The sequence below is a fragment of the Seriola dumerili genome, unplaced genomic scaffold (assembly GCF_002260705.1).
Source record: "Seriola dumerili isolate Sdu_G_001 unplaced genomic scaffold, Sdu_1.0 BDQW01000478.1, whole genome shotgun sequence".
Classification (NCBI taxonomy): domain Eukaryota; kingdom Metazoa; phylum Chordata; class Actinopteri; order Carangiformes; family Carangidae; genus Seriola; species Seriola dumerili.
This window is the reverse complement of record NW_019174733.1, coordinates 1,182,144-1,201,536: the sequence shown is the minus strand read 5'-3', so window position 1 is coordinate 1,201,536 and position 19,393 is coordinate 1,182,144. Positions and strand designations below refer to the sequence as shown.

Sequence of the window (19,393 nt, the reverse complement as noted above, 5' to 3'; positions counted from 1 at the left end):
CAGACACAGAGAGGATTAAACATATGTTAGTGAAACTTTACAGTTCACATACAGAACTTCATCAAATGGCTTCAGCCACCTCAGTGGTGTGTAACTGCGATTTTGAAATTCACTCCTATGTTTAACATAAACTTTTAAGTGTTGACCTAACAAGTTTCTTTCTGTTTGTCAACTTCTATCGCTGATTCATTTAATGCAGATACAATGTCAATAGGGCTGTAACCTTGTGCCTGGTCATATAAACATACAGTAAAATGCTTTTTAACTGCAGAGATTGCACTTGAAGAAAGTTGACTCGAAAGAGATTTTTTTTTTTTTTTTTTCCTTTTTAAAGAATGGTCCGATCGAGCTTCAGATATGCAGGGTCACTCAATATCTAAAAGCTCATATCCAGCTCAGTAGCTGATACACGCTCACTTCTTTCAAACCCCACAGCTCCTGTTTTGAAACACTGGCTTTCTGTTCAAAATGTTAAGTTTCAAGCTCAAGGTGTGATAACCCTGATGGTATGAGACTTTCCTCCAGAGCCGCACAGGACTTTTACAACTGTTTGCTACAACTTTATGTGTGAAATCAACTCAGTGCCCCTTTTTTTTGCCAAGGTCAAGCATCAGTAAATAAATGGTAGAACAAAAACACACATACACAAAATTTAAATTGTACATCAATTTAATTCAAATTTGGTGGTCGTGTGTGTTTCCAGGTAACCTTCAATTATATAAAAGGGACAAGGAATTACGGTCCTGTTACTTTGTTTGATGTTTTGTCACCCATAATGCTGCTTTCAAAGAACTATGCCATGGTACTATGACACCAAACACATGATATGACCCCATACACAAACGCACATACACATGTATACACAAAGGAAAGCAAAATTTGATATAAAATGATTAATTAATGAAAGATTTTCCAAGATCCACTGATACATGAGGTGTCTGGTTGCTCTTTTAAAAAGTAGAAAAAAAACTTATATATAGTAACTGACACTCATACACTGTATGTACAAACTGTGAATTATTATGATTTGTAGAAAATTGAAAGAAAATATTTTCTACTGATGAAAATGCACACTCACCATCTGTTTAAAGAGAATTTCTTTTTCCAGATCCAGTTATCTGTTGTACAGTAAAAATATAACAACTTAACTGACAAAGTAAGCAAGGTGAGCCAAAATGAAACCAGTCAGCTCAATGGATCAATAGATCCATATATAAATATATATATATATACGTAAAACAATATTAAATTGCTAACACAGACTCAAATCAAGAAGAAAAGTATACACATACGACTGAAAGTCCTCATCAGGAAGTCTGGGTTTCATTTAAATCAATCACAAAGGCTTCATATAAAGCAGCAATTTAAAATGTGTGCTAATTTACATTTGAACACATCATGAAAACAAGACAAACATGTCCTGTTTCAGACAGGAACAAACTGCAGCACATTCTCTACACTGGAGCAAATCCTTGAATTACACTCTTGACATAATGGTCATCATTCACATCTTTGCAACACACTCCTCGGCCTAGAACAGAGGAAGAGATGAGATTAAAACCAAGGCAGACAATATTGTCATTCTGTTGATTAATGTAGTTATATCAGTATCAAAGTCAGTATCATGCAGCAGGTTGTTTTTTCTGTTCTAATTTACAGAAAGAGTTGGTCAGAGTTGAGTCATCAGTCTGTTATTACAAGCTCAATTTCATGTTTTTCCTTCCTGATTTAACAAAACAGTAATTTAATATAGTTCAGCTGTGAGTCTGCTGTGGTCAGCTTTGCTCTTATTCAGTCTGTCATCTGACCTCCTCCTCACCTTCCTGTCTTCACTGGAATCTTTATTAACCAGGCCCTCGTCGCTGGCGGCCTGCAGGCTGTCGAAGGTGCCCTGCCTGTCTCGCTCCACCCCTGAAGAGCTGCTTTCTCTCCGCCGATTCTTCCAGGACTCCATGATACCCTCCAGACAGGCAAACTTAATGTCAGTGGTGCAGGCATACATACCTATAGGCACCGCCAGCACCATGGCTAAAACTATCACCACTATATGAATCAGTTTCTCCCTCTGCTCCATCTCAGTAATGTCACTTCCTGTTACAAACATGATGCACTGGCCTGGACGTGGTGTCTGATTCTTAATGGTTACACAGATTTCATATTTGGTAGCAGGCATCAGGTCGGAGACGGAGTAAGAGTGAATCCCGGGGCCGATGTAGATCATTTCTTTTTTATCAGCATCTGCGCGGCCAAAGTGGATGGTGAACCAGGTCTCGGCGGGGTGCTCCAAGGCAGCGTACCATTCGATGGAGATACCACGTACCATCTGTTTGGCGATGCGGATGTCGATGTAGACGTTTTCATCTCCAGCACTTGGTGCAGCCGGGAAGCCAGGGAGGCTTGATGAGTGGGAGCCGTCTGGAGAGTGAACATCCAGCAGGATGCTGACAGAGGAGTTCCCAATGAAGTTGACAGCAGTGCAGGTGTAGACACCACGGTCGGCGGCATGGAGGGAGGGGATCACCAGGAGGGATCTAATGGTGTCTTCATCCACTCTCTCCTGAGACTCTGCGAGGACAACAAGGGGTATCCAATGTTATTAAAAAACAAACAAACATGCAACCTTAAACAATAAAACTCTGTTTTAGAAGAACTCATTCTGGTAATTATGCTGAGGCATTTATACACAAAACAAATTATTCCACCAAATTCAGGTAATTTCTTTTCCACCCCACAAGACAAAGAAGAAATTAAACAATTAAGCCACTTAAGTCCCCATTAAAGTTATAGGCTGAAAACGACCCCTTCCCACAGACACACAAATCATAGTGCTACAGACATATACTAGATGTTAACAGCTTTAAGGTGAATATACATTGCAGGACTGCAGCTAACAATTATTTTAAGCATCAATTGATCTGGAATTTCTTTTTTTCAATTAATCGTTTGGTCCGAAAAAATGAGTTTACTTACTGATGTACTAAATATCATTGTAATATTTACATGGAAGATTTGTGATCACACTTAAGATATGTCCTAGTATATGTTAAACTATTGAAATGATGATGTGTGGATAATGTCCACACTAAAACAGTAGAAAGAAGACAGCAGTGGGCTTCATTTTACGTTCATCCTCCTCTAGCAGCATCCCTTAATTCATCAAGAACACCCCTCCAATAGACCAATTGACCTCTGACCTTCTGGAACATGCTGCAGAGTATCCACAAAGAACTTATTAAGATTCCAAAGCACAGACTTAACAGGTTGGTATAGAAATCCTTTATTAACAACTTACTTACATGACTGGCTAACTTCTGCTGTCTTATTAGACAATGAGACACCTGTGAGTTTTTGCTAGTGACTTACTTGTTACTGTGACCTTGATTGCTTATTAGGTTAGACACTCATTACCTTTTATTAATGATTTTATTAAGGACTTGACTATTAATGACTCACTAGTCAGGACGATTTTTCACAAATTGGCAATAGCTTGTTCTTATTAGTGACTTAAAACTGAACAAATAACAATTAATAAACACTTATTAACCAGTTTAAAGCATTTTTAGAAAGTGTAGTTTGGATTTTAGTCTTACTCATTATTTTGATGACTACTTTTATTTCTACTTGAGTACTTGTTATTATAGTAGTATAAACATGTATAAACAGTAGTTTTACTTGGGTACAATTTTGGCTACACCCATTTGGTTTCTACACAAATTAATAGGATAGGTGACTGTTCTCAGCAGTGACAGTAATAGGCCTTCTAATAGGGAGCAGAAGCCTGGTATTATTATTAGTTTATGATGGACTGGTATCTTGTTCGTCATATGATCTGGGCTACTGTAAGAATTGGACCCACTAAGGTTAAGTCTAATGACGCAGAGGTTTAATTAATTACACAGTATCCCAACACGGTTGACATTAGGTAGGCTAGAGTACACTATAATCTCCAGCACTCTTAATCAACACTGATGGTGTTGCGCAGCTTGAGAGAATCAGTGGTGATTATATCGCGGTGGGCCAACATCCAGATTTAACCTCCGCATCTTAAGAGGGGTCGGCGATTAAAATGTGTGCTTAAGTATCTAATTTACCATAAGATATCACTGGAACTGGTGCGCGGATGTATGTTGCACTCTTACCATGAAATCCTCTGATTATCTTTAGACCATATGTCCACCACACCGCTGGGTCTGGCCTGGCCTTGGCGAGGCAGCGCAGTGTGAGGTTCGTGCCCTGGGGCAGGCTGATGTTGGAGGACGGGCTGCTGACCACGGGCTTCATGCACGCCTGCAGCTCTACTTCATGGAAGAACCTGCCCGCCCTAAAGTCCGGCCCTGAGCAGGTCAAGTAGGAGTTCATCAGAATAATCGGGGGCCTTAGGGACCTGATGAACTCCACGAAGCCCTTCAGGCGGCAGTCGCAGAGCCAGGCGTTGTCGTGGAGCGCCAGAACGACGTTCGGCCCGAAAGCTGTCGCCTCCCGCTCTTCCGTGCTCTGTAGCTTTTGGTAAAGAGGCCAGTTTTGGAAGACCTCCTTCGATATGACCGTAAGCCGATTGAAGGATAAGTCTAAGTAAGTCAGACCTGGCAAAAATTTTAACGCATGCTCCGGCAGGACGTCCAGCTGGTTGTGCTTCAGGTCCAGGATCTTGAGGGCCGGCGTGTCCTCGAACGCTGTCCATGGTACTGATCGCAGCTTGTTCCCTTGCAGACGGAGCTCAGTTAAGTTCCCCAAACCCTCCAGACCTTTTGAGTTTATCACTGTGATATCATTGAAATTCAACCACAAGTTCTCCAAGGCGGGGGTCTTTGAGAATGCCCCTCTGGGTATTTCAGTAAAGTGAGATTTTTCAATTCTGATTTTGGTCATATCATCTGGAAGGTTCTCTGGTATGGCCCCAAACGCGCTCTCCTCCATACATATGAGTGACCTATGGTTAAAGGGAAGAGCATAAATGAACATTTGCTTTCTGTGCAGCCTAATGCCTCATGAACACAAGCTGTATCACCTGTAGTGGCTTGTTAGGACCACAGATAAGAGCTTTATACAACTCAATCTATTCCCCAAATTCTCCCTCTCTACTTTATTGAGAAAACATAAACGCTGCAATTTTCAAATAACCATTTACTCAGTCACCTGTGTATCTACCGTCACCCACTGACACAGTTGGATTGGTTAAAAATACCTCTGCCGTTGTCAAGATTGCACGACATGAAATTAGGTCTTACCTTCCATGACGGTCTTCTACACAGCTGCACCCGCGTAAACATTGAGAATAAGTTCCATAGGCTTGAACGTTAAACACGACTATAACTAGCAGGTAACAAATTATGTCCATAGTCCGAGAAAATACTTGAAAGTTGAGGGCTACATTCGTGCTCAAGACATGTCCAGTGCGGCAGACGCGAGAAGCCTATTAAGCTTAATCCCTGACGTACTGCGTACTGAACAAGTGGCATCTAATTCTTGGGGAAGACGCGCATGATTAACACTTGATGGTGTCAATAGGTCTGACCCACTATATGTTCAAGGAGGCACCACTTTCTGATTCAGTCAACCGTTTTTTCTAAATTGTGACTAATGTAAATAATAAAAGGCTTTATAGATCAATTATCAATTAAGACATTACAACCCCTTTATAAAGACTGAAGTATCACCTTTAAGTCCTAGACCACCTGAGACAGATACTCCCAAGAGTTTGCAGATCCTGAACTCACTCCTCAAAAGCAGCTCGATCAGCTATAAGCAAACCAGCCACATGAATAAAATCAAAAGTATAAATATTTTCTGAAAGGAGACCTGGGTTGAAAAATGATCAGTATTGTGATAGGTGAAAATAGAGATATAAAACCACACGGCATTGCTAACTGGATATGTATATATAAAAGTTTATTTAACTATATTCAAATAATATCATTGGAATGAATAGATCTACATTTAATGGGGTAATGATGCCTCTAAGTGGCACAAAACAGGTACATAGAGATATTTCATTAAGTGTCTCGTTGCTGGGAGTAGAAATTGTTTAATATTTCATTTTGCATCATTTCCACGCTATTTACATTGTGTCATAGTTCAGTCCTTTCTGTACTTCTCTCCAGCTCCAGCTTTTTCTCCATTCACCAGAGTTTAGAACCATGCCTATGTGTATATCTTCTCCGAGAACGTATGACGGATATATACAGAGGCACAGACTTAACTTTATATGTAAGTGTACATCATCCAGTAACGTATTTACAAATCATGCACATACATATATGATATAAACAATGGAGTGTCTGCCGTTGAGTTCCCTTTAAAATCAGATTAGGTTGCAGAGGTTTCTTTGCTGGGCCATGCAAGTGAAATGAAATATAAATTACAATGATTGTTTCAGCTTTTGACATGTTTTCTCTTACAGGCTTAGTGATAAAAACATTCTTTTAGACATGAAAGCATGAGTGTGTTTGGATGTTGTCGATTATTAATGTGTGGGTACATGTGTGACAGTCCATATCTGGAAAAAAAAAACAAGTGAATTAAAATGTGAATATTCTCTAAACTGATATTTCCATGATAGTGCAGCGTGCAAAAGTCCTTTGATAGAAGTTGGCTCTCTGTGGCGGTGGAGTCGGTGGCGTGATCCAGCGAGGGGGAACAGGTGGGGGGGAATCCCATGGTGTGGGTGTATGGGAGCGGGTGGGAGGGGGACTGACGTCAGGGTGTTGGTGAGGGTGAGAGTGTGCGTGGTGTTGTGAATATGGATGTGGATGGTGATGGGGATGGGGGTGGTGATGAGGATGGGGATGTGAATGGGTATTAGGGTTTGGACCGGGACGTGGATGCGGGTGAGTGCGAGGAAGATGGCGTGGAGCAGGAGCCGGAGCTGGAGCATGACGTCAGCAGAAGTACTCGTTAGGCTGTCCCTCTATCTTAGCTGTGGCCTCAGAGTCCAGGCTGGAGCGGGCTGACAGCAGCCTGTTGGACTCCTCTGGGTTCAGTCTGTTTAAATACTCGCCCTCAAGCCCTTTGGCCTTTGTGCCGGGCGACAGTGTTTCAAAGGTCACATATGAATCTTGGATGTCCTTGGATTTCTTTCCCCAGTACTTCTGAATGCGTCTCTTCAGCGCCCCACAGCACACGATGACGGTGAGCGGGACAGCGATGATACAGGCCACTGTGATCACAATCACATTGATCAGCCTCTGGGTGCCAGTGGCACTGGCTGCTTCATCAGTGGAAAATATGACACACTGCTCTTTCTTGGGGATCAGCCCCCTCACACACACGCAGGCAATGTACTTGGTCCTGGGCACCAGTCCGTCGATGGTTACACGGTTCTGTCCAGCCCCAACATTGATCTTCCTCATGTCCCTCTCTCCAAACACAGCGTACAGCACGCTAAATGCTGTCGTGTTCTTGGCTTTAGGGGCTCTCCAGTTTAGAGAAATTGTATTGTCTGTGTCCCCCACTACTTTTACTGAGCGGACCACCCTGTCTGGGTCCTGCTGCAGCGATGAGGTGTTGGCTGCCAAGTTGCTTAGATTAGTCTTCTCCAGATCCAGCAGTGCATCTGGGTTGGAGGAGGTGGCGGGCCCTGGTGTGGCTCTGTCAGCCAGGCTGTAACTGGCTAGTCCAGGATCAGGACCAAGCCCAGGTGGAAGGCCAGGATCCAGGGCAGGCAGGGATGAAGGGGTGGAGGTTGGAACCACATATCTGGCCACCAGTTTCTCCTGGTAGGCAGCTTTGCCCATCTGGTTGGGTTTCTTGACTTTGGCTTTCTTGTCATTGCTGGTCTGGTTCCCATCTGGTTTTGGTGAGTTAGAGACGACGAGAGAAATGACAGCCTCTGCGTTCCCTGCGTAGTTAGTGGCCTTGCAGATGTATTTCCCTGAATCACGATAGGACACAGCTGGGACACTGAGGATGGACCAGGTGATTCCCTCCTTTGAGGTTTCCTGCTGGACTGTGGAAGCAGAGAGGAGAGAATATGGTTGTTACACAATGATAACAAAAGGACAACATATGGAAAATGTGCAAACGTGCAAAAAAAAAATGTGCAAAGAGACGCCAAGCAGGTGATCAGTGTTGTATAACTCATTGTTGTGGCCACAGCTGTCAGTCAGACTTACAACTGGTGGCTCTCTGTTTAATTAACAGCAGCACTACAGTGCAGACAAAAGCATCTTATCTCAGCCACATAACAGACTCTGACATCCAGAGAGCTGCTGACTCACCTGTTCCATTGAGCACTCGTCCATCTGCCCTGCGCCATGTCAGGTCTGGGATGGGGACTCCAATGGTTCCACAACGAAGCAGCACATTGTTTCCAACAGCGCTCCGGACTCGTGCCACGGCAGTGTGGATACGTGGGAGCTGACAGCGGCGCAGCTCCGCATCACTGAACAAAACCCCCGACACACTCTCCGGAGCTGAACACCGCAGCCTCGTGTCGATGAACGCCACTGAAAGCGTTGGAGACTTCTGGAACTGGACCAGGTCGTAGAGCCGACAGTCACACACCCAGGGGTTGTCATGGAGACCTGAGGGTGAGGGTATAAGTGAGGCTACAGGAGGAAGACGAGCGCCCAGCTGTGTGCAAAGTGATAGACCAGCCTGCAGATGGCTGGTGTGGATGTTAGGACGTTAATCCTGTAAGAGGATTAACATTTAATTCATAAACTACATTATGACCATGACTACGGCAATGATTGTGGTGGTGATGATGATGATGGTGGTGGTGTTGGTGATGATGATGGTCTGGTGATCAAGATCAGATTTTGCTGTCATTTCACCTGTCCTTGACCGTGACTGACACAGCAGCCTTTAGAGCTGAACCTGGACCAGCTGTCCACTATTCTGAGTATCAGGATGGGTTAAACACACAAGAAAGGAAAGTGCAAAATGAACTTTATATTTCTACTTGTATTCTTTACATAAAGTGGGCTGTGAAGTCCTGCAACACCGTGCATGCACTTGAACTGATTTTAAAGGCAATAAAACTAAATTAAACTAAAAACCACAACAAAAAATGCCACACTGACTTCAATTGTGTCATTGTCTTCAGATTTAAAAGGTAAACTGGTGCAGAATGGGTCAAGACACAAAATAAACATAAAGAAACAAAATGTGATAGAAAATTAGAATTCATAAGCACTATATCTACACATTTAATATATGGTTTATGTAGTAGTGAGAAGATATAAAGACATTTATGTAGGCCTACTGTATTTGATGACAATAATAACCTCTCCCACAAAGACATATTTTATATTATTACAGCTGTGTTTTACTGTGTTGTCATTCACTATCTGTTTCTACACCAGCTTCCACTAGTTTATAAAACTTCTCCACACAGGGGAAGTTATAGTTGTTGACAAACACATTAATAAACGCTTATATCTCATATCTGCTAACATCTTCATTTTAGTGTGTTACTACCATTTATCAAACGTTCATACTGCCAATCAATGCTAAATAAGAGGTGTTACAGTAAAGTGTTGCCTTGGTCTTCAAATAGTAAACTTGTTAGTACATTTATAATAACTTCTTCAAATATCAATGTGACGATTTTTATCACCAAGATTCACCAAGCATAACTGCATACATTAAATGATGTGTTGCCTAGCAACTGTTCTGTCCAGCTTCACACACGGTGTTTAAAAGCGCGCTTAAGGTATTTTAAATTGAGACAGGCATAAACCACGACCAGGAAGTGTGGGTGAATGAAGGTTGTGTATCAGGATGTGCACCCTCCCTTACCAAGTATCATTTTGGAGCTCTCTGGCCCTTGCGCTGGTTTCACCGCCAGCCAGGTGGACAGCACCTCTGCCGGCAGGGTCAGCAGATTGTTGCTGGACAGATCCAGGTAGGTGAGGTTCTTGATGTATGTTGTGGCCTCCGCGGGCAGCGAGGTGAGCTGGTTGTTGTGCAAATCGAGAAGTCTGAGGCTGGGCATGTCCATGATAGATTCCCAGGGAAAGGCGGTGAGGGTATTGCCGTCCAGACGAAGCTCTTCCAGGTTGAACAACCCCCTGAAACTGTCCGGATTCAAGGCGGACAGGGTGTTGAAAGACATCCACAGGAATTCCAGACTGGAGAGGTAGTTGAAGGCTTCGCTTGGTATCCGCTGGATGGCCGTCTTCTCGATCCGCAGCTTGGACGTGTCAACAGGGAACCCCACAGGCACAAGAGATATCTCGGGATCATTGCAAATCACGCTCCTACAAAGAAGACACAAGTGAATTCGTGTTCACCTCAAACTCATCCATCACAATTTACGCAATTAAGCATATTTTTGCAAAGTAACACAGTAAATAAAAAATTAAATAATTAAAGTCTTCAATTAAATCGTGCTGTGGACTCTATATGACACCAAAATATGAGGTAAATTCACAGGCAGCAGAAATCTCGCTGCTAATAATTCTGAAAAATATTCATTCCCCAATCCACCCAAACACATAAAACGCATAGATGGGGAGGCTGAAAGTGCCTTTGAGAGATAATCCTGCATTAAATAAAATTGGACCAACATGCACTCCCTGAATTATCTTTTGCACACGTGTTCACCTCTGTGCAAACATCTGTGAGGACAAGACCTGTCCGTCTAAAAAGATGCGTCTGTGTGTTTTGGATATAAAATCATTTCCATCTTGACATCCTCCTTACCTGGCCTTTGATCCATCACTCAGGTTGTGGAAAAAACAGCTGCACTGCGACGGGCAGGAGCTCACTGGGGAGACAAGTGCACCTGTGGCCACGTAGAGCCCCAGGAGCAGAACGAGGAACATTTTGGCCCACTTTTACGCATACGCAGCTTGCCTACATGCGCCCAGTTTGCGCCCACTGAAGTCAAACAGACTTGTTTTTCTCTCTCATTTACAGGAATATCATCCGCATGGCTTTGTCCCACCGCTTCGCTGTCCCATAGTGATCAGACTGCTATGAGTCCCGAGATAAAAAGGATATACAAGGATTAGCGAAAGGACTGGCGTTCTTTTCATTTGGATGCGTATTGCATCCTGGAATCCGATAGGCTGCGCAGAGACGTCCCTATTTATTATCACAGAAAAACACTTCCGAAATGGTCATAATCCACTGTGATGTTTGGATTTTTTTTTTCTTTCCCTCAAATGTAGCTTGTTCATTTGAGCCCTGCCATGACTGTTAATCTGTAAGTGGGCAGCACTATGTTTTACCACACGGTGGCCCCTATATCATAGCCTGTGGCTCCTACCTTGGGATGTGCACTCAACAGATGTTCACTAAACATTCTCTGACTCTGCCATCCTTAAAATATTTTTTTATCACAAAGCAACTAATAGCTCTGGTGTTAGAAAGCAAAGATGATATTTTGATTTAAAAACAGATATTTTATATATTTTTTCATCCAAAATAAAATAAATATACCCTGCTGGTGAGGCCTGAACCACTGATGAGAAAGCCACAATGTTTCTCGGGCAGAAAATAAAAATACTTAAGTATTGTGCTCAATCAGACCTACATCATCCTTTTTTCCATTCAGATTCCCCCCTTTTATCACTCCTCCCATTTCATTCCTTACATTTCTGCACATAAATTACACAGTCTATTCACCAACAGGAAACTTAATAGTATTTTCTAATCCAACACAAATTGTCAGAATAAAAGAAAAAAAACTATAATAGTAAGAACTGTATGTTAAAACTGTTTTAATGAGAGAGACTCGCAGTGGCCTTTAGGTTTCCTCTCAGTAAATAATTAAGACACAATCCTTACTACTGGGTCAAAAATACCTCAGATTGTAAAGCTTTTGTTTTGCAATGTAGGTAAATACTACATGTAATTTGGCACCTGTCCCTTGTGTTCCCCTTCTTATTTCATCACACTGGAAGTTCAGCGTAAACACTTGGCTGGCACTACAAAGCGTGCCGACTGTGGTCTGAAGAGATGGTGAAACTCAGGGGCCTTTAATGTGTTTGAACAACTTGGCAGCCAGAACTTTTTTTTTTTTTTTTACATCTGACCCACATTTAACCACAGAGCCAGGTCAGAGGTTTTAGTACGCAACAAAAAGTTTAAAAGAGATTATAGATTAATAATAGCAGATTCATTTCTTTATTTGGAAATCTTCAATATACTGTGGTCTCTCTCTTTGTCTCTGTGTCTGTGTGTTGTGTGCCTCATATTAAGTCTTCCTTCACCCATCCTGTAGATTTAGATGTATCTTAGTTTTATTGCACAGTTTAACCATTTGTATTAAATCCCTCTGGGTCACAGGTCTTTCAGTATGTGCGGTTTTGGAACCGTGCAGTTCAGTAAATAGGCTCTAAACGTGTTGAGCAATCGAGTTGAAAAACTTAAACATTCCATATTGCACTGCAAGTCCTTAATCTTATTTACTGAGGCCAATAAAGCCGCCCTTTTTATATTGTATGAACCAGAAGACTGGGCTTTATTTAAGGTGCTATGTCATTCTTAGTGTGTAAAAAGTCTCATAAGAACAGACATAACACAGTAATGTTAGAATAAATACACTTAGTACTTATCAAAGAAATAAAATGTGAGAGCTGCACACTTAGGTGTCAGCTGAGGACACAGGGATTTGGGCGTTTTTCTTCAACATCAATAAGACGACTGAAAGAAATTCAGTCTTTCCTCACAGTGTCTCCATATTCAGATCTAACAGATACTTTAATGATTATTTTTATTTTTATGGCCACATAAATAATCTGCTATACAAGTGCTTAAATGAATATACCAAATTAGCCATTTATCATAAGATGGAGATGTAAAGTGTCCAAAAATAAAATAAAAAATAAAGGGATCTTGGACCATTTGCATTTCTATATGATTTAACACTTTTTACATTTTCACTTATATTTCATAAGATTCCTGATCTTATAATCCTAAAACTGAGACAGACCTCAGCCACACAATGTCAGGTTTGTTTCCCCCTCCAGGCCTATGGCATGAAAAGCTGCAAATGATGTCGCAACTGAAATATGACAAATCCATTGAAGACTGGGGATGATGGCAGGATTTTGTGTCATTTACACACTTTTACGTAGCTAAAACTGAATTGGAACACAGACTTTAATTGTACGCCACATTTTGCCAGTATTACACAGTAAAAAAAAAAAAAACAAACCGAATCAAGCCTCTGTTGTGTCTGCAGCTCCAAAAAGTGCAATTTTTATTTTGTCTTCTTATCATTTCCAGCAGATGTAGAGTTGGTTTAATCTCTTGAGGTCAGTGTGCCTGTCAAAAGGTTTATTATCTGCTGGAAACTAACAACAAAAAAGAGTCCCACAAAACAAAATGCTGACATGTCCAGTTTCATGTTCACTAGTCAAAACAAAAGTCCTGCCATATGGGTCAAAGGATTAATAAAGATCCAGAACAACAATACTCACATGGATCCTGTGTAGTGTATTCACAATAATCACTTTGTCATTAATCAGAGAATGGGCAGAGTTACTGTAATGAATTGAAACACATCAGGTTCATTTTTTAAAAACTGCAGAGCGTTGATGTGCATAGAGGAGGCTTGAAATCTGGAAATAATAAATCTATGTATTATTATCTTTTGCCAGCAGATAAGAGACATGTCTTTACACTTATTCACATGGAGCCTATATTTTCAACACTGTCGGCCCTGGATGTAACCTTGGATCAAAGAGTCATGCACTCGCCTGCACTAATGCTTACTGTTCATGGAGGAAATCTTTGAGGGCTTTGTCTCCTCATTTGATGTGAGTGTATTTCTGGTTGGCAGGAGGCTGCAGCTTCACAGACACCTGTTGTGTCTCCTTAAAGCGACACAGACCCTACGGGCTGCATCAAGCGTCTGTTCGTTTGACATCAGCAGCGACATCAGCATCCTCTCTCACAGACACAAAGGCTTGTTGTGTAACTAATTGACGGCTTTACTGTTGCGGTGGGCAAATACGCATTAAGGGCTGCGGTTTGTGTGGTTATGTTCATTAAGACATTCCTGCACGGATTGGGGCGACACGGAGCGAGGGGGGCTTTACATAATAAAGTGCATGCTTTTCACGTGAAATGCCCCTTTAAAAGCGGGCTCTTCTCTTCAGTCACACTGAGGCACATCGTAAACGAGCGGACAGAGAGGAGTGAAAAGTCAGTGACAGCTGCACTTTGTTGAGTCAATTCGGCTTCAGGATGGTTGCGTCTTACCCTTTACCCGAGGGCTTCTCCGAGTTTGATGTGTTCTCCCTGGGATCTTGTCTACTGGTGGAGGGTGAGTGTTGTCGTCTTGCACTTGGAGTTCAGCCAAATACTACGAGGGCTGCGCCCACTGTGTGTGACATTAACCTGTGACCGGACCTCACGCCGCCCGCCCGGTCACTGACTGCATAATGTTGTGAGGAGAAAAGGATCTGTAGTTTTCTCTCGAAACTACTCTTAACCTCCGCTGGCAGTCTGTAAATAAAAGACATGACTGCGATGATTAGTCTCATCTTGAAATGTCACGGTGCTGCCTGTGCGCGCGCTCTGATCTCCATTCATCGACGCATATACTGCTTTCATTCATGATTTGAACTGTTTGTTTCTGTTCCGCCAAAAGGTCTGCTGGGCTTCTTTCTCAATGCGGTGACAATCGTTGCTTTCCTCAAAGTGAGAGAGCTGAGGACCCCCAGCAATTTCCTAATCTTCAGTTTAGCGATGGCTGATATGGGCATCTCCATGAACGCCACCATCGCCGCTTTCTCCAGCTTTCTGAGGTGAGTGATGATGTAACCACCACCTCTTTCGTAATCAATATATAAGGTCAGACCGTATGTGGCCAAAATACATGTTATGAGCAAATAACACAGCTGGCAGTAATGGCTACCTGTTCTCGAGGTGAATAATCTACATATGGCTGGATAAGCGATACAGGGAGGCTGTAGAGTAAAGGGGTGGGGGAGGCGGTCAATGCACTGCTGGAGCCTGTGTCATGATGTGCAGAAGCAGAGGATTTTCAAGCTGTAATCAGGAGATGAGAGACGCTGATCTCAGTGTCCATTAGTCCAGGGATTGTATATACTGTTATTATTATTTTTATATATTATATTTATATATTTTATATATATCCATGGCTGGTTAGATCAAGCTATTATATTGCACCCTGCTACAGTCAGCTCACCCTTGGAGGGACCATTTTTACAAATTCTTTGTTGGTGACTCAAAAACCTCATCTATACAAACACACCCTCTGTCTCCAGGTACTGGCCTTATGGCTCTGAAGGATGCCAGACTCACGGTTTCCAGGGTTTCATGACAGCTCTGGCCAGTATCCACTTCATCGCCGCCATTGCCTGGGACAGATACCACCAGTACTGCACCAGTAAGTTAACACCTGCTTTCAGTCCCTGAGCAGCTGATGACAAAACCAAATGTTTTCCACTTCCCTTCCTCCCACACACATGACATCCACACACACACTGAGCAGGTTTTTTGTTCTTTGCCCCCCACCCCCCATCTTAAGACCTCTGAAGAGGCAAGCTTTTCAACAAATAGCCTGTTGTCTTTAAAGTTACCACAGACTTTTTCTAATCACCATGACTAAACAGAACATTTGTTAACAGATACCCAAATAGAACTGCAACCCAGGAGACTTGAGTGTTAACACTATACCTCTGAGAAATAACATCAGACCCTACTGCTATTTGTAGCCATCATTACATAGCAGGAAACAACGGAAGACGAAAGTGATCCAACTCCTAACCTGCAGTTGTCACATCATTTACAGGCAAACGTGTTAAAACAAACCGCTCTAATTGCACAATTAAATGTTAGCCTTGCTATGACTGAAGAGTGCTGTGGCTTGACCTTTAAAATAAATTGAGAATAATGTGTAGTCAAGCATATATTCATATTGCTGGAGGTGTTTAAAGCAGTTTAGATGAATTCTTTTACCCTGTTCTTGTCAGGAACAAAGCTGCAGTGGAGCAGCGCCATCACCCTGGCCGTATTTATCTGGCTCTTCACTGCCTTCTGGTCCGCCATGCCCCTCATTGGCTGGGGAGAGTACGACTACGAACCGCTCAGGACCTGCTGCACTCTGGACTACAGCAAGGGAGACAGGTAGTGTATACATGCATCTGCTCTTCACTGGGCCGTCAAAATAAATACAGATTTCTTGGTATCTTCTGTCCCTAAGTAGAAGCAGTTTATGCAGATTTTTTTGTCCATTTCTCTCTCCACAGAAACTATGTGTCCTACTTGATCCCCATGAGCATCTTCAACATGGCCATCCAGATGTTTGTTGTCATGTCCTCTTACCAGTCCATTGCACAGAAATTCAAGAAGACTGGAAACCCCAGGGTAAGTATTAAAAAAAAGTCCACCAAGTCCAGTGAAATAGGATTGAAAATGGGTGCCTTTCAGTAGGAATTCAGTATATTCTGTATTTAAAGTGATGTAGATATACAGACTGAGATTTCAGATGCAAGTTGGCTTGGCAATTTTCTGTTTTCATATCAACACAGTGGCAGATTGGCTCTGTTTTGCTTCAGTTACTCCAAACTCAATTTTGATTACACACATGATGCAGAGGAATTAAGAATTTATTCTGAAATCCAAGAAACTGGCAGTTATAACTAAGAGTTAAACCAAAAGCACAAAACCTTACAAATACGATGCAGTTCACGTAAAGATTCTTCCTGTTTTGACGTCACCCACTGGAAGGAATCTGAGGAATTATTTCATCCCTTTCTAGCGTAAGCACAACATCGTCACATGGTCCTTTTTCAGAGTAACAAAACAGAGTGAATGGGGGGCGTGCAGGCTGCGACATATATAGGTCATTGCCTCAGGAAGACCGGGAGCTTCAGTTGTTGGGAATGCGGACAGTAGCCGGTGTGCAGTGAAAAGAACAATGTATCTGTGAATGGCCAGTTCAATAGCGAAGTTCCTCAGGGGCTGAATCAGGTTGCCTCACTTTATGTTGCATAAGCCCATTACTCACAGTCATCTGAGCTGGCTGGAGGCACTTTCTTTTCAAACACAAAAGCCACAGAGTAGAGACGGCAAAAGCCCTCCACCACGACAATGAAATTATGTAATGTCACACACCGACCAATGTGTAGGGCGCATTACATGTATGCCATAAAATGTGACTAATATGTGTCTGATGTTCCTCTAGCCTCAAAAATACCTCAGAGTCTTCATGTCACCAACCCCCACAAATGGGAAAACTCAGTACAAACAAATTTTGTTCAAACCGTCAGGACTCCTAAATATGTCAGGGCGAATGTGTGAAAGACAAAGGACAGGATGTCCAGAATATTTCCATTTGATTGAAGGTCTTTGAATTGAATATTTAATTCAATGTAAACATCACATTCAGCAGCCTCAGTGGAGAGTTGGAAAAGCTGAAACAGAATATATATGACACTGTCAGACAGTGGGATAAAAATTATAAAAAACTATAAAGCTTCCTAAGAAGGAAAAGAAGGGCGAAAACTTGATATTATGGAGTTAAATTTTGCTTTGTATGCGTAGGCTCTGACTCAGAAAGAGTCAGGATTACAACAACCTGCCTCTTTACTCACTAGCTCTTTCAGGTTCCTAGCTGAGCCTGAATGATCGCATGACAGACACAGTTCTGTTTCTCCCAGACATTATCCCAGGCGGGTGACTTACCCCCTAGTAAAAAACACAAGGCATTTTTGTCTCCTTCACTCTTTATGGTTGATTGGTGACTAATCATACTTGTTCTGATCCTCTCTGCCCCTCTCTCTCTCTCTCTTTCCTCCACTTTATCCCTCCCGCTCTGCCTCTCTCTGTCGTTTCCCCTCTGCAGTTCAACCCCAACACTCCTCTTAAGACTATGTTGTTCTGCTGGGGCCCCTACGGCATCCTGGCTTTCTATGCCGCTGTGGAGAACGCCAACCTGGTCTCCCCTAAGCTCAGGATGGTAAGGACAACTAATAAGTACATGAACACAAATACTCTCTAATGTAATTCCACTATAATTCAAACATATGAATCCTGACTTAACTTGATCACTCCTTAAGGTCTTTTTAAGCTCTAACAGCCTTGTTGTGCTTGCACCTGTCTCTGCAGATGGCTCCTATCCTGGCTAAGACCTCCCCAACCTTTAATGTCTTCCTGTACGCTTTGGGAAATGAGAACTACAGAGGAGGCATCTGGCAATTCCTCACCGGGGAAAAGATTGATGTGCCTCAAATTGAGAACAAGTCCAAATAAACTGAGCATGCAATAATCACACACTCTTACTGTCCTGGTGGTTTCTGACAGGTACCTACATGTTTCTGTTTGTGAGTGTATGTGCATGTGTTGCGTCTTGAGCAATGGTGTCCCTTGCACACATCTGTCCTGGATTTGTGGTTCATTGTTTCTGCAGTTGTGTTTCGTAAAGGATGTAACAAACTATAACAAACTCATGATTTCTCAGGTCATTGTCAAACTTATTGGAATTTTCTTTTATTAAGTAGGTGATTATTTTCATCTTTTAAGAAATGTTTACTGAAAACAGACGTCATTCATGTTGGCTGACTGAAAATACAAACAGTCCTACAAGGAAAGTAGTATGGAGCTTCAAACCAAATTATGCACATTATGGCAAATATTGGAATTTATTCTCTTAAAGAATATTAGCTATTTACCCTAAACGTTCAATGTAGCATGACTTTTCTTTTGGCGGAAGCATGATATAAATAACTAGTTCACTGGCCAACACCTCTGTTGCCAAGAGACTGTCATCTGAGCTCTGTCAATAATCCTTAAGTATGTCTTCAGTGCAAAAGTCCCCTTGGCAAACAGCCATTCAAACATTTTTGCTACCTGTCTGTATCCTCCGGTTGAGGAGGGAAGGTCTAAAAGAAATTAATTCAGAAAAAACAAAACAAACAAACATCATAGCCGAGGGCTAATGTCACAGATTTATGACGTTTTTGACCGGAGCCTGGGGACACTCTTTATCACAGCTGTCGATGAAATGTGAAAATGTGTGCATGCCACGGATGTCCCGTCAGGCTCTGTGAAGTCATGAGGGATAGCCAGAGTAGAACTGCACTAATCCACTCCACAAGAGGACTATTCTTCAATACACAGCCCCCACAACAAGTTAGAGATTAGTCGCTGGCTGTAGATGAGCTGGACGTGTTTCTCGCCTCCGGATTTGCGTATGAAATAAAGGAGGAGTAATTCATTATTGGTATTTACTTAATAAAATTTATAAATGATTAAATAAATGAGTAAAGATTAGGCTGGAAAATTTGGACTTAGACACATTTTAGTTCATCATTTATTAATTAAACATGTGAATGTCATTAAATGGTACAATTATAATGTTTGCGCATGTATGACTTTGTTTCACACAGACCTCATAGAAAAAACAGGGAATTACATTGACATTTCTTTGAAATGTGTTGTCTAACCAAAGTGTTAAACAATACACCGT

The 19,393-nt window shown here is 42.1% G+C and overlaps 3 protein-coding genes across 3 annotated transcripts; 1 reads left to right on the top strand and 2 right to left on the bottom strand.

Annotated features, from left to right (window-relative positions):
- Window positions 1-1,744: 1,744 nt before the first annotated feature.
- On the bottom strand, window positions 1,745-5,338 carry LOC111235354 (leucine-rich repeat, immunoglobulin-like domain and transmembrane domain-containing protein 2). The gene is made up of 3 exons (XM_022763788.1): window positions 5,229-5,338; window positions 4,140-4,930; window positions 1,745-2,565 (listed from the first exon to the last, which is right to left on the bottom strand). The coding sequence occupies exons 1-3, from the start codon at window positions 5,336-5,338 to the stop codon at window positions 1,745-1,747; spliced, it is 1,722 nt and encodes a 573-aa protein (XP_022619509.1).
- A 599-nt stretch (window positions 5,339-5,937) lies between these two features.
- Window positions 5,938-10,769, bottom strand: LOC111235305 (leucine-rich repeat, immunoglobulin-like domain and transmembrane domain-containing protein 1). Its single transcript, XM_022763720.1, has 4 exons — window positions 10,648-10,769; window positions 9,742-10,202; window positions 8,217-8,522; window positions 5,938-7,945 (listed from the first exon to the last, which is right to left on the bottom strand). Exons 1-4 carry the CDS (start codon window positions 10,767-10,769, stop codon window positions 6,879-6,881), a joined length of 1,956 nt encoding a protein of 651 aa, XP_022619441.1. The 3' UTR covers window positions 5,938-6,878.
- A 3,047-nt stretch (window positions 10,770-13,816) lies between these two features.
- Window positions 13,817-18,198, top strand: LOC111235246 (RPE-retinal G protein-coupled receptor-like). Its single transcript, XM_022763644.1, has 7 exons — window positions 13,817-14,221; window positions 14,549-14,705; window positions 15,189-15,310; window positions 15,897-16,050; window positions 16,173-16,290; window positions 17,771-17,884; window positions 18,034-18,198. Exons 1-7 carry the CDS (start codon window positions 14,143-14,145, stop codon window positions 18,175-18,177), a joined length of 888 nt encoding a protein of 295 aa, XP_022619365.1. The 5' UTR covers window positions 13,817-14,142; the 3' UTR covers window positions 18,178-18,198.
- Window positions 18,199-19,393: the final 1,195 nt, after the last annotated feature.

Coding starts and splice junctions, on each gene's coding strand:
- LOC111235354 (XM_022763788.1), bottom strand. CDS start 5,338: ATGGACATAATTTGTTACCTGCTAGTTATAGTCGTGTTTAACGTTCAA. Junction 4,931..5,228: donor GTAGAAGACCGTCATGGAAG/GTAAGACCTAAT, acceptor CTTTAACCATAG/GTCACTCATATGTATGGAGG. Junction 2,566..4,139: donor GATAATCAGAGGATTTCATG/GTAAGAGTGCAA, acceptor TTGTCCTCGCAG/AGTCTCAGGAGAGAGTGGAT.
- LOC111235305 (XM_022763720.1), bottom strand. CDS start 10,769: ATGTTCCTCGTTCTGCTCCTGGGGCTCTACGTGGCCACAGGTGCACTT. Junction 10,203..10,647: donor AGTGATGGATCAAAGGCCAG/GTAAGGAGGATG, acceptor TCTTCTTTGTAG/GAGCGTGATTTGCAATGATC. Junction 7,946..8,216: donor ACGAGTGCTCAATGGAACAG/GTGAGTCAGCAG, acceptor CTGCTTCCACAG/TCCAGCAGGAAACCTCAAAG.
- LOC111235246 (XM_022763644.1), top strand. CDS start 14,143: ATGGTTGCGTCTTACCCTTTACCCGAGGGCTTCTCCGAGTTTGATGTG. Junction 16,051..16,172: donor GACTACAGCAAGGGAGACAG/GTAGTGTATACA, acceptor CTCTCTCCACAG/AAACTATGTGTCCTACTTGA. Junction 17,885..18,033: donor TCTCCCCTAAGCTCAGGATG/GTAAGGACAACT, acceptor CTGTCTCTGCAG/ATGGCTCCTATCCTGGCTAA.